We start from the raw sequence: 20,159 nt of genomic DNA on the forward strand, positions 1-20,159 counted from the left end.
CTCGACCATAGTTTTGTGATCCAACAAAGTGGTTACCTGAATAAAGACCCCAGGGTCGCAAAAACATCGTCCAGCGATTCCCTCAATGCAGCGCCATCGCCCTCACCCCTCCCTTCATTTCTGTCCAGACCGTCCTGCAGCTGCCTCGCAATACCCACTATGGCGCTGGTCGAATATGAATATCGTCCTCTCATGCCCTCGTTGGCATTCACCAGCAGACCCGTGGCAAGCTGCAGCACGGCGGCCAGAAACTCCTGCACGACGAGAGGTAGCGAAACGTCGTCCGGCGGCGACCAAGCAGCAACAGCCGTGACAAGACCCATCCAATCCTCTTCCGTGCCGTGTTCCTCGGCCTCGACAAAGGCGAGGAGGACGCGGACAATCTCGCGGCCTCGCGCGGCGGCCTCACTCTCGCGACGCAGGTGCCCTGTAGACGATGGGCTCATGGTGGAAATGACCTGCAGGATGTCGAGGAGGTCCTTTGAGAGGACCTTCCAGCCCTCGTTTTTGATGAAGGCGTGTATGCCCTTCTTTTCGACCATGACGCCCTCCAAGGCGACGAGCACGGGGGACCGAAAGTCGAGGCGGCCCGGCGTGTTGGCGCTGGCGCTGGTGTCGGCGTCGCTGCTGCTCTGGTAGAGGTCCAGGAACAGGTCCGTCAGACCCGCCGACTCCTTGCGCAGCTGCCTGTTGTCGTCTTCGCGGAGCCAGAGGGCGAGGGCGCGAATGGCGGCAAGGATCAGTGGGTCGTTGTCGACGACGTCGCGAGTCGACTCCCAAGAGATGGGAAGATGGCCCCTCCAGTGCTCGGCGGCGCCGGGGCGTGCCTCGGGGTGCAGGCCCATGGCGCCGGCAACCGACGCGTCCCACCTATCTCGGAGGAACTCGATAATCAGGGACATGGTTTCCGAGATGTTCGACCTGATCTTCAAGAGGAACTCGGCGGGCATGATAGCCGTGTCTTCATTCCTGGTATCGTTGTCCTCATCTATCAAGGCGTCTATGGACCTGACGAGATAGCCGACGAAATGGGTGACGACGTCGAACGCGGAGCCTATGCGTTTTGCCGTGTCAGGATAGCTTGGATCATTGAGGAGAGATAGCAAACGTGGTATGGTTGCCCGGATGTCCGTGAGGATCAAGGTGATGAGAAGATAGGCGAAGGGCTTTTCCTCCTTGACATCTGTCGTGAAAAGAACCCGAGACGCATCGGCTGGATAGACCTCCAGGAGAGAGGCGGAGACGAGGGTGTAAGCATTTCGAGCAGCTGGGTTGGGTCTGCTCGTCAGGAGATTCCGAACAAATCCGACAACGGGTTGGACCCATCTCGGACTGGGAGGCAGCGCCTAGGTTGGAGGTCACTCGTCAGCTGAGGTGTCCCTGATCGGCATCAGGGGGAAGGTCGTCTCTACCTCTGGGTCGGATTTTCTAAGAAAGTCCCCAAGGAACTGAAGCAATGTTACGCCATCAGTACCTTTAAAGGCGGACACAAGCCCTCGAACGGTCTGGTCGATGCTCCCCGTGAGGGAAGTCTTGTCATGCCCGGCGGCCATGCAGTTGAGCCATGCACTATCGAAGATACTAAGGACCAGGGGCTGGGTCGGTGCCACCTCCACCAAGGGGCTCAGGTCGGAGACATTGATCAACGCAGTCGACCCTTCATGGAAAGTGACGAGTTCGAGTAGCGTCTGGACAATGAGCCGCGTCGTTTCATCAGAGCTGCAGAGGTTTGTCAGTTCCGAGTCGCCAACCCAGGAACAGCCGCCGTTCAGCTGTACTTACCTACGTAAAACGGCATCCACCAATGTTGGGATTCTCCCTACAAGTCTATCGTCTCTCTTTGCCTGCTCGGGAAGCAATAGCGTGAACCTGTGAATGACCAACACTCCTAGGTCCAAGGTAGGGTAGGTAGCCTTGTCGCCCTGGCCCTGGATGCTCTTGGACTTTATTAGGCGATCCAAGAATTTGGGAGAGATGGCCTCCCAGAGGGAGAGGAGGACATCGGGATCGTTCCGATGCTCGGATGAAGAGTCGAGGAAAGCCCTGAGCATGGTCAAGCCGACGAATCGCGAGGTGTCATCCTTGCGCTTCAAGGATGATCGGATATTGTCGAGAACCGTGCTGTTCGACTGAGGCGTTGGTCCGTCATTTTCGGGAGCTCCTTGTCCGATGTCTGTGCCTTTCCCTTTGTCTGGGAGTTTCCCTTTGTCTGGACCTTTTCCCTTGTCCGGGCCTTCCCCCTTGTCTGATGTCCTTTTCTCGTCGATCATCTCGGGCACGCCAATGGGATATTGATCAACTCGGCGGGATGAGAGTCTGGATTTATAGAGCTCCTTAAATCATTTCAGTATGCCCGAGTTGCGAGATGAACTGTCTTTGTCCTTTTCTCATAACTTTTCCACCTCCTCTATACCCAACTATCACATTGAGATCGACTAGATGGTATCCAATACTGCAGGGACCATGATTATGGTGATAGTGAGCGCCGGGAGGTGGTGGGGTGAAGAAATTCAGACCAGCTATGAGTGACGTACCTTTTGGTAAGCACAAGGTACGGAGGAGCATGTATCTTGGCGGCGCGCCACCAAAGGAAAAGTGGCTTGTTCGACCGAAACTTGCCCAGCCTTGTATTCTGGCCTCTTCCGCCTCAGCCACACTAGACACGGCTGCCTACCTACCTCAACACCGTCCCGTCATATCGCCTCGACTTCCCGCAGTTCAGCTATTGGAACGGCGATGCACCGACATGAGAGGGTGCGATCAACATAAATCCGAGGGGTTACGTGTGTTGCCAGCAGACCATCATGGCTGGCCCTTTCGGCAATGACCCAAGTGCTTCCTCATCGTCCTCGTCTCGCTCCTCGATTCCGATTCCGAACCCAGACCCGAACTCTAGAAGCATGCGCCCACAGAACTTGGACGACCGAGACGAGCTCGACGATATCCTCATAGATGGAGACGATGGCGACGTTGATCCGAACACGCAGAGGGAGGCCGAGGCCGACATATTCGCCCAGGACCCCATCCGCGGGAGCTTGGATGAACCTCTTTCCTTCAAACGGAGGCAGAAACAGAGTCTCTTCTCCAGACCCGCCCGCTTCCTCTCCGCGCTCGCCGGTCGCCCGTCCAATATCTCGCCGCAGTCGACCCCTCAATCCCTGACCCCGAGACACAGCTTCGGAATCGACACACAAACGCCTCCCAACTCCGGACCTACTGCTAGTGCCTTGCACAACCTCAACCACGGGTCCAAAGACGGCGGACCGTTAGATTGGTACGCCGAAGGGCCCGGTCGGCGCGTGGGCTACGAAGATTTGACGGCCATCGACTGGATCTTCGAATACACAAAGGAGCGCCAGAGGCTGCGCGTGCTGCGCTCCAGCGGCCGCGGCTTGCTGGGCATAGCGCAGCAGATCGCCGACGCCAGCCAGGTATGGGTCATTCTGATCCTCACCGGCCTCGCCGTCGGGGCGGTCTCGGCGGGTATCAACATCACCACGGATTGGTTGGGGGACTTGAAGCTGGGCTACTGCGCCAGCGGTCCCGAGGGCGGGGCTTTCTACCTCAGCAGGTCGTTCTGCTGCTGGGGCTACGACGAGCTCTCCAGCTGCGAGGGGTGGACGCCTTGGGCCAAGGCGCTGCGAGTGACCTCGCCCAGTGGGAAGTGGTTTCTGGAGTATTTCTTGTACCTTGTTTTTGCGGTGCGTCCTCTTTTCGTCCCCCCGTCCCTTTCTCTCTCTCTTCCGCTCAATCGAACAACCGACTGACAAGATTCGCGACTGAAAGGTCTTCTGGGCATCCGTGGCGGCCTTTTTGGTCCGGGAATATGGCATCTACGCGAGGCATAGCGGTATCCCCGAGATCAAGACAGTACTAGGTGGCTTTGTTATACGCCGATTCCTCGGCGCATGGACGCTTCTCACAAAATCTCTGGGACTGGTATGCAACATCTCCCTTCTCGCTGCTGCTCTCCCGTGGCTCATGAACATGTCTAACCCGGCGCGCGTGTTCTATAGTGTCTCGCCGTGGCCTCAGGGATGTGGCTTGGAAAGGAAGGCCCCCTGGTTCATGTGGCCTGTTGTTGCGCCAACCTGTTTATCAAAGTATTTCCCGTCATCAACGGCAACGAAGGCATGTCCATCGATTCGTTCATACTCTGGTCGTCTTTGTGCTAACCCGTATACAGCTCGAAAGCGAGAAGTCTTGTCCGCTGCAGCGGCATCTGGAATTTCCGTCGCCTTTGGCTCTCCTATCGGAGGAGTCCTCTTTTCCCTCGAAGTACGTGACCTCCTGAGTCCCTGACTGAGTCCTTGACTGAGACACCGCGAACCTCGTCAATGAGGTCGTTGCCGTCCTAACACGATTCTCAGCAAATATCGTACTACTTCCCAGACAAGACCATGTGGCAGAGCTTCGTGTGCGCCATGACAGCTGCCGTCATGCTCCAGGCGGTTGATCCTCTGCGATCCGGGCAGCTTGTCCTTTACCAGACCAAATTCAGCACAGAATGGACTGATTTCGAGATTGTCCCTTACGCTGTGCTCGGGATAATAGGGGTATGTCCATGCCGCACGAGTCCACCTTTCTTTTCTCTTCACTGGCTCACGGTTACTAACTCGTTGCAAGGGGATCTATGGCGGGCTGTTCATCAAGGCCAACATGGCTGTTGCTCGCTGGAAGAAGAACGCGCCCTGGCTCCCAGGCCCTATCGTCCAGGTCATCGCCGTCGCCTTCCTGACGGCGCTCATCAACTATCCCAACTTCTACATGAAAATCCAGGCCTCGGACCTCGTTTCGAACCTCTTCATCGAGTGTGATCAGGTCATGGACGACCCCATGGGTCTCTGTAAGACCGGGGCCGCCTCCGGTACCACCATTGTGCTCCTCCTTTTCGCTGCCATCCTGGGTTTCTACCTGGCGGCCGTCACCTTCGGCCTGCAGCTCCCAGCAGGAATCATCCTCCCTTCCATGGCCATCGGCGCCCTGACGGGTCGTGCCGTCGGCATCATGATGGAGATTTGGGTCACCAGCTACCCCAACTTCTTCCCATTCCTGTCCTGCGAGCCCGACATTCCCTGCGTCAACCCGGCCACCTATGCCGTGGTCGGTGCGGCCGCCACCCTCGCCGGCGTCACTCGCATGACCGTCTCCATCGTGGTCATCATGTTCGAGCTGACGGGGGCCCTGACCTACGTCCTCCCCATGATGGTGGCCGTCATGATCTCCAAATGGGTCGGCGACGCATTCTCGCGCCGCGGCATCTACGACGCCTGGATCCATTTCAACGAGTACCCGTTCCTCGACAACTCGGACGCCGAAAGGGCCACCATCCCCGACATCCCGGCCTCGCAGATCATGACCCGCATCGAGGACCTCGTCGTCCTCACCGCCACGGGCCACACCATCGCCTCCCTGACCTCCATCCTCGAAAGCCACCCGCACCGCGGCTTCCCCGTCATCTCCGACCCCCGCGACGCCGTCCTCCTCGGCTACATCTCCCGCGCCGAACTGTCCTACAACCTCCGCTCTTCGACCCAGCCCCCGCGCTCCCTCCCGCCCGAGACGGAGGCCTTCTTCTCCCACCAACCCCTCGCCGATCCCCGCTCCACCCTCGACCTCCGCCCCTGGATGGACCAGACTCCCATCACCTTGCCCTCCCGCGCGAGACTCCACCTCGTCGTCTCGTATTTCCAGAAACTCGGTCTCCGCTACGTGCTCTTCGCCGACCGCGGTGCCCTCCAGGGCCTCCTCACCAAAAAGGACGTCTGGTACGTGCTCAACGGCGCAGAGGAGACGAGGCGTACCGCTGGCATCGGTATTGGTATCGCCGGTGCCCACGGCGGCAGCGGCGGCGTCGGGTCGGGGCAACCAGGAGAAGATGCGGCGCATGATGATGATGAGATGCTGTTGGCGGGTGATGACCACGACGATGGTGACGACCCGGCCGTCGATAGAGGGCCGATTTTATGATTTTGTCATGTCCCCCTTTTTCTTCAAACTATATAAAGTTCTTATAGATGTTTTTGCCACATACGGAAAACCGTCCGGCACATGCACAGCGCAGAAGAGTTGCAAAGTTCGATACTGGCCAGCCATGCTATTATTTCAGCGACGCAACCCATGCCCTTAAACAATCGCGAGGCAAAGTGAACACTCAAGTCCCGTATATCCTTCTCTAACAGAATGTCCCTTGAATCCCCCGTCGCCAAAAGATGTCGTGCAAAAAATACAATGACAGAAAGACCGCCCAAAAGTGTTGATCAGCCTACTCTCCCCCAAACCCGCAAATCCAACTCCCACGTCGGGCTTTCTGGCCGTTCACTCAGTACTCAAAATCGTCATCCACAGCAGGCCCCTTATTCTTCGTCACGGCCTCCTGCTTACGGTACATCTCGGCCACCTGGCGACTACTCGTCGCCTCGTCCGGTTTCTTGTCGTCGCGCGCCTTGATGAACCGCGGGAACCGGAGGGAGATGCCCTTCTCGCCCGAAGGGTCGACGCCTTCCTTGCAACCCGCCTTGTAGCGCGGGCTGAGCGTCAGGTCGGCCGTCTTGACCTCCCAGACGAAGCGCGGCTCGAACCAGACGTCGGGCTGGTGCTGGCCGCCGGAAGAGTGCGAGTAGAAAGGCTTGGGCCTGTCGATGACGATTTCCGACAACTGCTTGTGGAGTTCCTCGAGGGCGGCTTCCGAGAAGCCCGTGCCAATGTTGCACACGGTTTCGTACGTCTCCGATGTGGGGTTGTAGCAGGCGAGGAGGAACGCGCCGTAGAGTGACGTGCGCTTACCCTTGCCATGGTACGCGCCTAGGACGACGAGGTCGAGGGAGTCGCCTACGCCCGAGAGGTAGTCTTTCTTGATCTAGTGGAGAATCAGTATGCGGCCTGACGATGGGAAGGAGGGAAAGGAAATGAAAAAAAATAAGGGGAGACGCACCTTGAGCCAATTCCGACTACGCTTGCTGGGTTCGTACCCGCTCTCCCTGCCATCCAACATCTTCACCATGAGACCCTCACACGAAGCCTTGACACTCTCGTCCAGGAACTCCTGAATCTGCTCGAGCTCCTGACCGTCCATGTGGGTGGCCAAGGCAAACTCCCCCTCGACGGGAACAAAGGCCTCGAGTAACAGCTCGCGCCGTTCCCGGAGCGACTTTTGCACCAGCGGCTCTCCGTTGAGGTAGAGGAGGTCAAAGGCAAAGACGCACACCTTGACCTTGACGTCCTCGACCTTGACATCCTTTCGCTTGCGCGTCATGAGCTGCTGGAACGGCAGGACCTTCTTCTCGGCCACGTCCCAGGCGACCGTCTCGCAGTCTAGGACAAAGCTCTTGGTGTCGTGCTTGACCCAGGTGTGCAGCTTGGCCAGGATGTCCGGGTACTTCTTGGACAGGTCTTCCGAGTTCCTGGAGAAGATGTTGGCGACGCCGTCGGCGGCTTCCTTGGTGGCCCCGGGCAGGGATTGGCTGAGCTCCTCGTCGGCGGACTTGGCGACGTAGTGGATCTGGGCTCGTTCGCCGTCGTACTTGTACTCGCAGGTAAACGTCTGGTTCTCGAAGCGGTCCAGCACTTCCGTGATCGCCTTGGTTGGTTTGGCCAACATGGGCTTGAGGGGAACGCCGGGTTTCAACTTGCAATGGTCCCCGAGGTTCATGATGCCGTGCTCGACCATGGCGGGAATGATGACGTCGTAACTCGGGAGCTCACTGGCGCAGTGTCAGTACGAAGATGATGCATCGTCCGAGATGAGAGGAGAAGAATGCAAATACCTGTATACGGTCTTGAGGAGCGCCTCGGCTTCCTCCACGTCCGAAGGAGTTGCGGTCTGTCCCTTCACGGCAGCTTCGTGATTCACCATCGCTTGCGCCAACGATACGAGAACAGTCCTCTCGGCCAGGCCCAGGCGAAGCTTGCCTTCGAGGAAGCGGATCAAGTACTTGGCTTCACTGGGCCCGCCCTTGTCTTTGGTGATGTCGACCTTGCCGGTGAGATTCGGGTCGGCCGCCGAAAGCAGCTTCTTGATCCCGTCGACCTTCCGGCCCTGAGCACCGTTGCCCGTAACGGTTGCGACGGCCATCAGTCCCTTGTGTACGCCCCTAACGGTAAGGGGTTTCGGCTTGAACATGGTGGGCTGGGTGGACCTGCTCTTGACGGCGACCAGGCCGAGGTCGCCAATCTCCTTCTGGTCTTGTTTGATGATCTGCAGTGACCGGCCCGTCGTCTCGCCAATGGCTTTCATGATGAGAGACTCCCCAATGCCGAGCTCGATGCCGGCGTAGTCGGGGGCAAGTTTGTTGATCATGAGAAGCACGGTGGGGAGCAGATCGTCGGGGGTAAGTCGCAAGACTTGGCGGAGGAACTTGGAGGCATGAGCCATCATCTCGAGTCGCTTGGTTGTGAGTTCGATCAGGGAGAAGGTCTTGCAGAGCGCAGCGTATGGGACGGGGTCTCCTTTCTTCCAATCGGGGTATGGGTCTTTCGACTTGGCGGTGATTTCTCCCAGTGCCCTGGCAGTGGATTTCACATCTTTTTTCTTTGTCTTCTTTCCCTTCTGTTGCGGGGATTCCACGGCGTCGTCTTCGATTTCTGATTCTGTGGAGGACGAGGCGGCGAGGTCATCCTCTACCTCGACTTCGGCAGACGTTGCTGATTCGACATCACTCTCGGCCTCCTTCTTGAGCGGTGGAGGGGACGGAGATGGTGACTTGGGTTTCGTAGCTTTCTTCTTCTCCTTCTCCTTCCCCTTGCTGCTGCCGTTTGTCACCGGAGCCGGTGAGTCTTGCATGACCTCGTCTTCATCGTCCTCAATCTGATTACGAGTCCGTCGAGCCCGTTTCGGGACAGGGGCGACGTCGTCGTCGTCCTCATCGACATGCTCTTGTTTCTCGACCTTTACACTGTTCTTCGAGTCATCTGTCCCTTCTTCCAATTCATCATGTGCACGCTTCTTTGATTCTGCAAAAACAATATGGTCAGACTGTGTTTCTCACTCTACACCACAAGGGGGACTCCAACGCCGGCTCGGCTACCCACCCCTAGGTTCTGTCTTCTCTGTCTTCTCTTTTGCACTGGAAGCAGATGATCTACTGCTTTGTCTCGAGGCGGTGTTCGACTTTCCGTTCTTCTTCGCGTCGGGTTTGGCGGCAAAGTTCAATTTGCTTTGACGCGGCTCCGGCTTGGAGCCATTCTGGCCGAAGAATTTGCTACGACACCAGTCAGCCCGGCCAATGCTCGGCCGCTGAGATGGCGGCGGGGGGGTTTCTCCCATGTCTTAACACACACCCCAACGTGGTCTGTGACGACCTGACGTACCCCAGCGTTGCTTGTTTCGGTGCCATCGTGTATCGTCGTGGAATAGGTCCGGTGAGAGGTGAAAGGCGAAGAAATCGCGGGACGAGACGGGACGCCACTTTGACTCCTAGTTTGAGGCTTTGAATCCCCAAACTAGAGACTGAATGTAGACGAAGACGAGAGAATGGTGGAACGCACTTTTAGGGTAGAAATGGGTTTGGTGAGGTGGTGTTTTGCAGCATTGTGTTGGACGCGATATCGACTTGCATGACGCGCTTCAATAGGCAGCATCGCGTTGGTTGACGAGTAGCGTGGTGGTGACCCACTTGGATGCCTAAACTGCCTAAACGCGAATCAGTACGGCAGCTAACTTAGCGTCCTGTAGGTAATACCTATCGACTGGTACAGGGCCATTGTGCTTAGTAAGCTCGCACTCCGTACACGGAGATTCTCGAGGTTTACCAGACGATTGAACACGGAATATAAAGACGTTAGAGTGGTTTATGACCGTAGTTCTGAAGGGTCTACGTTGTATATATGTCTGAACTATGAAGTACAGTCGGAATAACCAAGTGGTATAGTCGGAATAACGGGCCTTAAGAATAATTCCTCGCTAGTCAACAGTCCCTAACATTCTAGTCCTGAAGACGTGTTGATCGAGTCCATCTGTGTCTGGGACATGGTACGAGAATATATCTATCTAGCCGTTCCGGCCGCAACTAGGTAGGTAGGTCAAAATGAGGATCGTCGCAGCAAAGCTGACCGTCGCATCTCGAATACGTCCAATTGAATCCGAAGTCACCATCTAGCTAGCAGGTAATGTACAAACGGGGAAAAAAGGACGTGATAAGCCCCAGTAGAGAAAAAACAACGATAGGCAGTTTGACATGACGAGGGTAACTACTTTTTTTATTTGGCGTGAAATTGGGGGGTAAGGAGGGTAGAGTCAGTCACTGACCGCGAGTGGTCCGTGGCTGGCTGATTAGTTGTTGAAGTAAAACGCCTCCTCGGGCGTGCGTCCCCGGATGTACTGAGGCTCCGAGCCACGGACGTAGATGTCCTCGAAGAGGATCCTGGCCGTGTTCTCGGGGACCGGCATGGCCTCGGCGGCAACCGTCTCCTCGTTCACGAAGCTCCGGGCCTTCTTGTCGATCGCCTTGAGCTCATCCTCCGTAACCACCTCCCAGTCGAGCATCTTCTGCTTCAGTCCAGCAATCGGGTCGTTGGTCGACCGCATGCGCTGAATCTCCTCACGCGTACGGTACGTGGTGCCCGGGTCAGACATACTGTGGCCGCCGTACCGGTACGTCACGTACTCGAGGACAAGCGGGCCGTTCTCCGCCGTGGTGTACTCCTTGCCGTACTTGACGGCCGCCTTGACAGCCAGGACGTCCATGCCGTTGACCTTGAGGCCGGGAATATACTGTCCACGCTTATAGTAGTCCGTCAGGGCCGAGGAGCGGTTGGCAGCAGTACCCATGCCGTACTTGTTGTCTGGGGAAAAAATCATCAGCATTTCCTAGCTCACAAATGCAACAGGTCGATGTAGAAAGAGACTTACTCTCGCAGCCAAACAGAGCAGGAAGATTCCACAGCTTAGCCATGTTGAAAGCCTCAAAGACCTGGCCCTGGTTGCTGGCACCGTCACCGTAGAGGATGACAGTGGCCTTCTTGTTGTTATTGTACTTGTGGGCAAAGGCGAGACCGGCGCCGACGGGCACCTGAGCGCCGACGATACCGTTACCGCCGTAGAAGCCCTTGGCAAACATGTGCATAGAACCACCCTTGCCGTAGGCGATACCTTCACGGCGACCGAGAAGCTCACCAATGATGGAACGGACAGTGGCACCTCGCATGTAGGCGAAGCCGTGGCATCGGTAAGCCGTGATAAGATCATCCTCCTTGGTCAGGGCATGCTCGATACCGACGGCCACGGCCTCTTGTCCAGTGGACAAGTGGCAGAACCCCCGAATTTTCTTCTCCTTATACAGGCGATCGGAAGCCAACTCCATTTGCCTAACCGGGTTCCCTCCCCATCAGTCTCTGCGACGAGAGATGGAAGGACAGATTGAATGTCGTAGAATTCTTACCTGATCACCACCATCTCATAATACATATCCTTAAGCTCCCTCTTTGTAATCTCGAGGGAGTATGGCGGGGGGTCAAGCTGGTACGTCTCGAAGCTCTCGTCGCTCAATTTGATGGAAAAGGTCTCGTCATCGGACTAGCGAAAAAAAGGCCAGAAATCAGTTAATGCGCTTTACGTGGAAATCTCATCCAAGGTTCAATTCCGCATGAAAAACATTCCTGTGGTGATAGTAACCACAGATGGAGGCATCCCCAATGACTCTGTACTCACCTGAGGCACACCCTTCTCGAGTGTCGCCGATGCCGCATCAGTGGTGACCGATCGAGAGGCGACCGAACGGAAAGGAGTAGAGGCGCGGGCGCGCAGGGGCACAGCCCTGTGAAGCCGAAGTGCTCTGGAAAACATCGTGGCTGATGAAGGTCCGGTCGATGTCAGGGTGGTGGAGCAGAAAAAGGGAAAAAGGAAGGGAAAACTGTCGAGAGTTAAAGTGATTATCCCTCGTCAATTCGAGCTCGCTCCGAAAAATCGCGGTGTTGAGAAGAGAGCTGTTGTTGAACGAAACTAGTACGTATAGGGTTAGAGGACCCGCACGGAGACTCCACTCAACAAAGTTCGTCTAGCGTTTCTGTTGGTGCGGTGCGATACGGCAGCCGTCTCTATTAGTCAGAAGGATTCTAAGGATTCTGTCTGTTAGATGTACTTAGTACTCAGAGCAAGTGGTCTGCGAGAATGCGAGAACAATGAAGATGACTGACTGACAGAGGCTCTTTTCTGGGGGGAGGCCCTTCATCTATAGTCATCCGCGGGGACTCGGGAAGAAAGAGAATGACTTTGGATGCAGCTTCACAATGCCTTCCTGACTCATTAACCTCGGAATTTAAAGTTCAATTGAGTTCAAAAACAGCAAGCCACGGGATACCGCGTACTTCATCCTCCCTTGCGGTATTAATAAGCCCCCAAATTAATGGACGCCAGTCACACAGGCATTGACGATATAGAAAAGGGTGAAGGAACTTTAAATTCGGCCGGGCTTGATGCGCTCGTACCCTCGTAAGGCGAGACTCAAGTCGACCAGATTACAACAATATACTCAGTATGTCCGAAACTACTGTCAAGCGTGTCTAGAAACCATGTCTAGTGAGAATGTCGCTGCTTGGGGCTGTCCCTGTCAAGTCGCCTGTGTCAATGTCTGTATTCTCGGCCGAGTTCTACCCTACCGCCTAAGAGCAAGAAATACACCACGAGACGACTGTTGCCCGGGTTGCACGAGTTCAGGCCTACTACATTGCAAGAGCAAGCCCCCAGGCACCTCAGCCAGCCAACGTTCCTCCTGCAAATAGTCTATCACGAAACACGCTTGCTAATATGTATTTGCACAAAATAGACAGGGACCATCATCTCTATTCCCGAGTCGCAAGGATGTGTGTAGGCGCGCAGCCCTGCTTTGGTGAACTAATCGTCGTGGAAGAATGTTTGGCTGCCCCCCTGAAGCGGGGCCGTGGAAGGACCAGCATCCCTCATGTCGACATCCTGGGTGCTGGAAGAGCCTCGGCTGGACCCAGCAACAGCTTGTTGAGCCGACCGAAAATCCAGCTGTACCGCACTCATGGGGCGAGGCGGGGTATCGGGGAGAAGTGAGCGCTGTTGAAGAGAAAGCTGGCGATCGTATGCCGTGAACTCTTCCTCGGGAGGCGGCGAGAAGGACCACACCTAAAGGGGCGCCCTTGTCAGTACCAAATCGCTTGAGCCGTGGGACCGGGGAGCACGATGGGGTGTTTGCCCTCGTCTCGAATCACTCACCTCCATTATGGTTCTACCTTGCCGGAGGGCCAGAGCGACGCACTTTTCGTCTTCAAAGGCGACCCTCCACACGGCTTCTCCCTGGGCGATGAGCTCTCGCACCAGATAACCCGTCTTGAGATCCCAAATCTTGACGCGGCCATCACTTCCACCACTCACAACCCGAGTGTCGTCGAACTGCAGGCTGGTAACGCTGTTGTCGTGCGCGGCGAGGCGGTGGATGGGACACATCTTCTCTAATGACCACACTCGCACTGACCCATCGGAGCCGCCCGTGACAAGCATGTCGCCGCGCATTTGAAGCTGGCCAACGAGCGAGGTGTGACCTTGGAGGATTGCAAGGCATTCACTACGGGATTTCGATCAGAATGAGAAAAAAGAGAAAAAAAGAAGGAAAAACAAAAACAGAAAAAAAAAAAAAAAGGGACGAGAGAACTCACGCTGTATGGGGGTCCCAAATGCGAACGTTGGTATCCAGGCTTCCCGTCACGACTCGCTTCCCGTCAAAGGCGATGGCGTAAATCTGGCTGAAATGGCCCTGGAGAGTCTGGATACATCGTCCTTCCGATATGCTCCAGACCTTGGCCATGGTATCATAGCTACCCGAAACGACAATGTCGCCGTGGATCTCTAGGCACCTGACGCTCGCGCCGTGCCCGACAAGGACATTGCGACAAACCCCTTCCCGGATATCCCAGATCCGTAGTGTCGTATCGCGCGAGCCCGAAATGGCCGTCCTGGAATCCGACATTTTGAGGCAACGAACTGTAGACGTATGGCCTCGTAGCGTATGTAGACAAGCGCTGTTATTACCTGGTGAGTCGAAGAGCTCTCATGCGTGGAAACAGAAAGGGGAAAAAAAAGGAATACTCACCCAGTTGTCAGATCCCACACCCGCACATCGCGGTCACAGCCACCACTGACAAGTATGTCATCCCAGGGGACCATGGCCCAGACGCCCATAACATGTCCTTGCAGCGTGCGCAGCGGATTCCCCTCGGCATCGAAGACGTGGATCTTGGCATTATCAAGGGCCACGATGATATACTTTGGTGTCAGATGCAAGCTGGTGACAACCCCGCCCTCTTGGGTAATGTGCCTGGTCACATGGGTGCCTCCGCTTTTCCATGCTGCTTCGACCAGATACCTCTGCTTGAAGTGAGACTTGTAGCTTTTTATCTTGGGGCGCAAGATGACTGGGGTATCTGAGGTGGAAGACATGGCCGATCCCTCGGTCCGCGACAACGCGAGGGCGGTTGGGTGAGATGGGTGACCGAGGCGGGGGTTGCCGTCTGTTATATGGTTGTTGAGAGGGGGGGTGTCACCGTCGGGGAAGTGTGGGTCTCGTTGCGAATCTGACAATTCCGTAAGCGTGCGTCCGTAATCATGCTTGACGCACAGGTTCTTCCAGGTCATGTCATCGGCTAGGAGGTCCCTCCAGCGGCGTGAGACCTGCGAGGCCCGCGCTAGAACTTTCGGATCGTCGATAAACGAGAGGACCTGTAACGTTGTGTCCTTGTGATCAGCAGACAAGTCCCGTGGGAGGGGGCAAAAAACAAAGAAAACAAAAAAAGGAAAACTTACGCGTAAGCACAATTCATCTGGGAGGCTTGTAAACGGGTCTTTCTTCAGCAACGGGCTAACAAACTGGTGGACGAAGCTCAGTTGTTGGCTGGTGCAGAGATTCAGGAGGTCGCCTAGGATCCGGGTGCGCTGTGGGCCAGAACACATCTTAAAGTGCTGACGGACTTTGGCGAGGAAGAAGTCTTCGTCGTCGGCAGCGTCACTCCAGTCGAGTTGGCCATGTGACGGCCCTGGCGATGCGGCCGGTGTGGGTGGTGGAGGCGGGGAACCCGTTACTTGCTGGTCGAAGTCGGGGGCCGGAGTGGTCATGCTCGGGGTGGGTGGTCCACGGATATGGCCCACTAGCTGGGGCAACTTATCCGACAGGTTGCTTCCGCCCATAGTGCCGGTGTTCAATGTCATGTCCTCGCTAAGTTGGCTACCCCTCCTCTCCGAGAAGCTCAACGGTCGTCCGTATCTTGCCATGTTCCCAGGCGGCAAAACAAAATATGGCAAGTGTTCTGGATGGAGAACCCGGGGGAGCCTTCTGGGAGTGGTTTATGGCGATCTGCGAGACCAAAAACGCTTAGAAGGACAATGGTGGGCCCGACGCTCGTTGCAGTATTGGTATATCGGGAAGGTTCGAAATAGCGGTCGGTGAAGGCGAGACAAGGTTGGTACGGAGGGTGTTCCTGCCAATTATCGAGATGAGCTCGGGAACCGGCGGCTGAACAGCTCTTCAGCGAGATGGATCGAGTTTTTTAGCCGTGGTCTCGCGAGTATCAGAGAAAGATGGCGTTCTCAAATGCGGATGTGAGGAATATTTCGCCACCCGGGGTGTGGCGCTTTTTTCTTTTTCTTGTTTTTCTTCCAAGAAAGAAGAGGGAACCACACCGGCTGTCTTCCGCTGACGTCGGCACGCCTTGACGGAGATTATGAGGCTCTGGAAGGAATAAAGACAGGCTTGAGGCCGAAAAGAGGTGGCAACGGGGAGTCGTCGGCTGCGTAGAGGAGAGGACGCGGAAATACGATCAAGAGCAGACCGCACGGCGGAGAGGCAATTTGGTCATGGAGTGTCGCTCATCTGCAGGCTGTAGGAAGCAACCAGATCTCTTCTTTCTCTATTGATCAGGGAAGAACAGTCGAGACGAAGGAAGGATAAGTAGACGAAAGACTCGGAACGGTTCGTCAATCCAAATTGACACTGGGAGGCGGTTGTCAGCGGGCGGGGGGCCGGTGCGGTGGATGTATTTGCATTGAGAGGTCAGAGGTCGTAATGCTCCCTGGTGGTAGAGACGCCCTGGGATCCAAGTCGGGAAGATAAAGGGATCTATTCCGGAGGGACGGGCGGCGAAACAGCACAGGGAGGAGTTGAAGGTAGGTTGACGGTTGAAAGAGTTGGAAGTCAGGCGGGGAGAAAGATCCCTAAAACCGACCAACCTTGGTTCGAGTTCAGGGCCACTGGCCAGGGACCGGGCCCCGGATTAGTGGAGGAAGTACCAGGACCACGGTGTTTGGGACACTGGGCTAGAAAACCCCTTCCTTAAACCGGCATGAAATTACGGAGTACATCCCCATGGCTGTTTCATGGCAAAGTACCTCCACTTGTCTTATCCATACCTATGTACATTTTAGATGCTGAAGTCCTACTTCGTATAGCTGAATTGATTCTGCATTGCCTCGTGTCGACTCACTCACTCGGCCATGCTATGGTTTAAGGTGATTATTCGAGGAGACCGTTTTTCTGCAGCTAGACTCCCGGTCCGCTGACGGCTCGAAATGTGCACACTGGTGTTCATTGCCTCTAGCCTGGGCACATGGCTCTGCCGTGCTCTACGTCAGTTCTCTTCAAGGTACCTACGTAATTACGGTGTACACGGACATGGTCATTTGTGATGTATTCGTACTCTGAAAATGCCCATTCATGTCCTTGTTGGTCTCCTTCCGTGAGCCAGTTATGCCAGCCTCCTAATCAACAATGTCCTGGACCCTTGTGTTCCTCATGGTCCGGAAATAATGTTGTTCTTACGAGTGAGATGCGCATCGTGAAGCACGGAGTGATATGTTTCTCGTGTCAGGGTACTGATATGTCTTGGTCAGCCATGTCCCTGGCGGGTAGCGGCGGCTAGAAACAGGTTGTCGAGGGACTTGACAGCGGGGAGCGGCCCGCCTCCATCGTTGAATTGGAAGTACCAGAAGATCTAATACCTACGAAGTACGAAGTACGTTGATTTTTTGGTAATCCCATCCGGTGTCAAGAGGCGAGCCGATAAAGACGTGCCATTGACGACGGACCGTCGAGAAAGCCATCCCTGCCTTCAAATTATCTGGTATTGCAGAATGTCTATACCCAACTGGATGACGTGTGTTGTACGGTGAACTGTCTCCCTAGAGTGTCAATCCAGGAGATGCCGAGTTGCCCAGATCCCTCTCCTCGAGGGTCGCACAACAAGGGCGACAGCGTGACGTCGCCTCTTATATCTAGAGCCTTAACATGCCAACTCCGATTGAGAATATGTGCAGTCACTAGTGGAGGCATTCGTAACAATCCGCCGCCACCATATACGCGTCAAAGGTCCAATATTCCTCTGAACTCCCAGTGGCGGAGCCTGAGGTATGAAGCTCGATACACCTTCGCGACCTGGAGGCCTTTTTCCCCCTTTTTTCCATTTTCTTTTTCTTTGTCACTTCCGACATTCAGCCCGGAAGAATCCATCGACTCCCAACTTGTTTACCTGCCCGCCCGCCCTTGCGATAGCGTCCTCCCTGATCAACTCCGATGGTCCGTCCTTGATTCCTCACGCTTGCGCTGCGCCACTGGCCTGCAGCATTCATCATGTGGCCTGGGTGGTGGGTGTCACGGCTCATGATCTCCGTCGCTGGCTGCCCCGGCAGTCCCTCCATGATTGAACAATACCTGTATCACTTGAACATGGAGTCGATATGAAACTAAAACTCCTGCCCTGCAGTAGGTAGGACAATAGACTGCCAGGCGTGAATAGCTTGCCTGCAACATTGTTGCTGTTGGTTACCTACACCGGCCATAAACAAAGAAAACAGACAGCTTTGTCTCGCCCTCTACAACATACCACATGTCATATACGAGGGGGGTATGATGAAAGACATTCCTGTTCTAAATCAAGCCTAGGGCTATTCATTGTCTGGTGGGTTGGTGGCTTCAGAGGCAGAGGATCTTGATCAAATTGTAGAACCGCCGCTCAGGGAATCAGGGCGGCCCTCGCCGTCCCGGTCTGGTGTTTCAGAGTTAGGAATTAATCATGCGCTCTCATTGTTCCTCTTCCGCGAATCCGGCCTTGACATGATCCAACACAATCGATACTATGTCATTGCCGTTCAAAGTCCTCACCCATTGACTTCCTTTGTCATGTCGCAGGGATCGCAACTATGGCCCGCGGTCATTATACATCACTATCCTAGGATCACCTCTATTCCATTGACCTTTATGATTCATTCCATGTCATTGCGCTGGGGTCGTCTTCACTGAGCTCGCTCAAACAAGAGTCCGGAGGGTCTGCGACAGACATATCACGGGTCACTTCATTAAAGGCCTCTACTATCTCCTGTTTGCGTTCCCATACCATGAGCAGAATTACGACAAGATAAATCGTTGACAATTATTACCTCCTTCGCAACCACCGAAACTCCACCGCCTTTAATGGTGGTGTCCAAATTGTGTCACCAGGGGTAGCAGCATCCCCGCGACAGTAACCAACGTGTCGCGTACTTGGGGCCGTTGCGACATGTTGGCGCTCGACTCAGAAAACCCATGGTCATGCCCGGAGCCGCCTTCCTCCTGCATGGCGTGCATGGCAACATACCTATGTCGGTCAGCATGGGGCGTAGCGGCAGCGATGATGGGCCACAGATAAAAGAGACTTACAAAAAGGTCCCCGCGGAAAAGAGCAGAATCATGCCGGTCCACCATTTCCCAGCCGCTCCTTCAAACTGGCCCCCTCCGAGGAGCGCAATGATGGCCCACGTAGACAGGGCGCCTAACGGAGCCGCCAGGCTAAACACCAGCAAGTGAGCCCGTGCCGCCCGCCTCGACAGACCCTGCTTCAGGAGGAGGGCGGATAGGCCAAAGGCGGCGGGGGCCTTGTGAAGCATGATGGCGACGAAAATGATCAGACCGAGCTGCGTGTCCGACGAGGTCGCGCCCGCGCCCATCGCGATCCCGTCCGCCGAGGCGTGGATCACCAGCCCGACGGTTGTCGCAAAGCTCCGGGACCGTTTGGGCGGGGAAACCGGCGTCCCGAGAAAGTGGTCGTCTTCGCCGTCCAGTGCAGATCCGGGTCGGAGGTCCTCGAGGCTTACATGTCGCATCTGCGGCCCTGTCGCCAGCCGATCCGCCGCATGCCGAGGTATCCTGTCGATGAGGAACATGAGAATGAACCCAAGAACCATGGAGAGGCCAATATGAAATGTGGGCAGTTCCATGTGCGTATTCTCCGCGTCGTGTTGTGGACCTACGGCCGCCACCCCGTGGTCATGATCATGGTCATGGCCATGGTCGTCTGGATCGCGACTTTCCAACGCCCTCCGTTCTTCTGCGCGGTCACCATTTCCTAGTGATAAGCCTAGCGATTGGACATACGCGACCAAGTCCGGTCCTCCAGCGCCGTGCGACACGGGATCGTTGCCTACAGTTTCCGCTCGCCCATGCTTCTTCGTCCCGCAACCGCACTGGCCGGCAAGTTGGATTGTATTGAAACTCCTCGTCTCATGAGAGTGCGAATGTCCACCAAGACCAGACGATACCACGGCCTCAATGCCCTCGGGGATAATCACAATCATTGATGTGCCCACTAGGATGCCGACGCCAAATGCAGTTATCAAACGAAGCTGAGACGGGGAGAGGGTGATGGTGAGCGGAAGAGATCCCGCCAAGAACGAGCTGTCGCATTCCCTTATTAGCTTTGACGTGTTCATTTTACCGCGCGTACAAGTCAACAGCTCCTGTCACTCACGCAACGGCCATGACCGCCTGTTGCCATCCCAGGGTTAGCATCTTCGAGTCGCGACATGCCTAGCGTCTAAGCGCGGAGGGAACTGAACTTACGCTCAGCACGAGCAGCAGAACTAGTCCACCCATGTTGATGATGGCCTGGCAGCTCGGCAACCGGTGATTCGTAAACCGAAATCTCGAGTCACCCGTGCATATCGGCTCTGAGGTGGCACGAAATTGGATGTTTGTGAGCGTGGGAGATACTCCTGGCGCGTAGGAAATGTCGCGGACGGCGATGGAGTGAATTAATTACCCTGAGGACTGCCAAGACGTGTCCTTATACGGCCCTTCGCTTCCCCGCCGAGACGCATGAATTGGGGTCCGTCTGTACAGTATATCGCATACGGAGTACTTGTCCTCGTACCCGGGTCAGCCACAGTACCCACTTTATGG

At 55.6% G+C, this 20,159-nt stretch overlaps 7 protein-coding genes across 7 annotated transcripts; 2 read left to right on the forward strand and 5 right to left on the reverse strand.

The window, feature by feature from the left end:
* Nucleotides 1-32: 32 nt before the first annotated feature.
* On the reverse strand, nt 33-2,270 carry ACRALDRAFT_2111649 (uncharacterized protein; the record flags this gene model as incomplete). The annotated part of the gene is made up of 3 exons (XM_071023529.1): nt 33-1,346; nt 1,413-1,719; nt 1,783-2,270. 3 exons carry the CDS (start codon nt 2,268-2,270, stop codon nt 33-35), a joined length of 2,109 nt encoding a protein of 702 aa, XP_070872672.1.
* Nucleotides 2,271-2,804: 534 nt separating this feature from the next.
* ACRALDRAFT_2044004 (uncharacterized protein) lies at nt 2,805-5,970 on the forward strand (the record flags this gene model as incomplete). The annotated part of the gene is made up of 6 exons (XM_071021394.1): nt 2,805-3,701; nt 3,787-3,939; nt 4,017-4,131; nt 4,187-4,278; nt 4,371-4,556; nt 4,627-5,970. 6 exons carry the CDS (start codon nt 2,805-2,807, stop codon nt 5,968-5,970), a joined length of 2,787 nt encoding a protein of 928 aa, XP_070872673.1.
* A 352-nt stretch (nt 5,971-6,322) lies between these two features.
* ACRALDRAFT_2044005 (uncharacterized protein) lies at nt 6,323-9,335 on the reverse strand (the record flags this gene model as incomplete). Its single annotated transcript, XM_071021395.1, has 5 exons — nt 6,323-6,859; nt 6,935-7,703; nt 7,767-8,952; nt 9,031-9,200; nt 9,280-9,335. 5 exons carry the CDS (start codon nt 9,333-9,335, stop codon nt 6,323-6,325), a joined length of 2,718 nt encoding a protein of 905 aa, XP_070872674.1.
* A 513-nt stretch (nt 9,336-9,848) lies between these two features.
* Nucleotides 9,849-11,877, reverse strand: ACRALDRAFT_1082847 (uncharacterized protein). Its single transcript, XM_071019366.1, has 4 exons — nt 11,648-11,877; nt 11,379-11,512; nt 10,850-11,304; nt 9,849-10,782 (listed from the first exon to the last, which is right to left on the reverse strand). The coding sequence occupies exons 1-4, from the start codon at nt 11,780-11,782 to the stop codon at nt 10,271-10,273; spliced, it is 1,236 nt and encodes a 411-aa protein (XP_070872675.1). The 5' UTR covers nt 11,783-11,877; the 3' UTR covers nt 9,849-10,270.
* A 470-nt stretch (nt 11,878-12,347) lies between these two features.
* Nucleotides 12,348-15,624, reverse strand: ACRALDRAFT_1082846 (uncharacterized protein). Its single transcript, XM_071019365.1, has 5 exons — nt 14,762-15,624; nt 14,052-14,677; nt 13,618-13,980; nt 13,178-13,526; nt 12,348-13,087 (listed from the first exon to the last, which is right to left on the reverse strand). The coding sequence occupies exons 1-5, from the start codon at nt 15,224-15,226 to the stop codon at nt 12,830-12,832; spliced, it is 2,061 nt and encodes a 686-aa protein (XP_070872676.1). The 5' UTR covers nt 15,227-15,624; the 3' UTR covers nt 12,348-12,829.
* Nucleotides 15,625-17,080: 1,456 nt separating this feature from the next.
* ACRALDRAFT_212305 (uncharacterized protein) lies at nt 17,081-18,344 on the forward strand (the record flags this gene model as incomplete). Its single annotated transcript, XM_071023855.1, has 10 exons — nt 17,081-17,103; nt 17,133-17,207; nt 17,253-17,354; nt 17,442-17,594; nt 17,636-17,677; nt 17,743-17,763; nt 17,801-17,850; nt 17,923-18,155; nt 18,179-18,270; nt 18,308-18,344. The coding sequence occupies 10 exons, from the start codon at nt 17,081-17,083 to the stop codon at nt 18,342-18,344; spliced, it is 828 nt and encodes a 275-aa protein (XP_070872677.1).
* ACRALDRAFT_1077392 (uncharacterized protein) lies at nt 18,224-19,990 on the reverse strand. The gene is made up of 3 exons (XM_071018633.1): nt 19,821-19,990; nt 18,642-19,745; nt 18,224-18,579 (listed from the first exon to the last, which is right to left on the reverse strand). Exons 2-3 carry the CDS (start codon nt 19,688-19,690, stop codon nt 18,414-18,416), a joined length of 1,215 nt encoding a protein of 404 aa, XP_070872678.1. The 5' UTR covers nt 19,691-19,745; nt 19,821-19,990; the 3' UTR covers nt 18,224-18,413.
* Between the last annotated feature and the right edge of the window lie 169 nt (nt 19,991-20,159).

The sequence above is a fragment of the Sodiomyces alcalophilus genome, assembly GCF_042370955.1.
Source record: "Sodiomyces alcalophilus JCM 7366 unplaced genomic scaffold ACRALscaffold_7, whole genome shotgun sequence".
NCBI classification, from domain to species: domain Eukaryota; kingdom Fungi; phylum Ascomycota; class Sordariomycetes; order Glomerellales; family Plectosphaerellaceae; genus Sodiomyces; species Sodiomyces alcalophilus.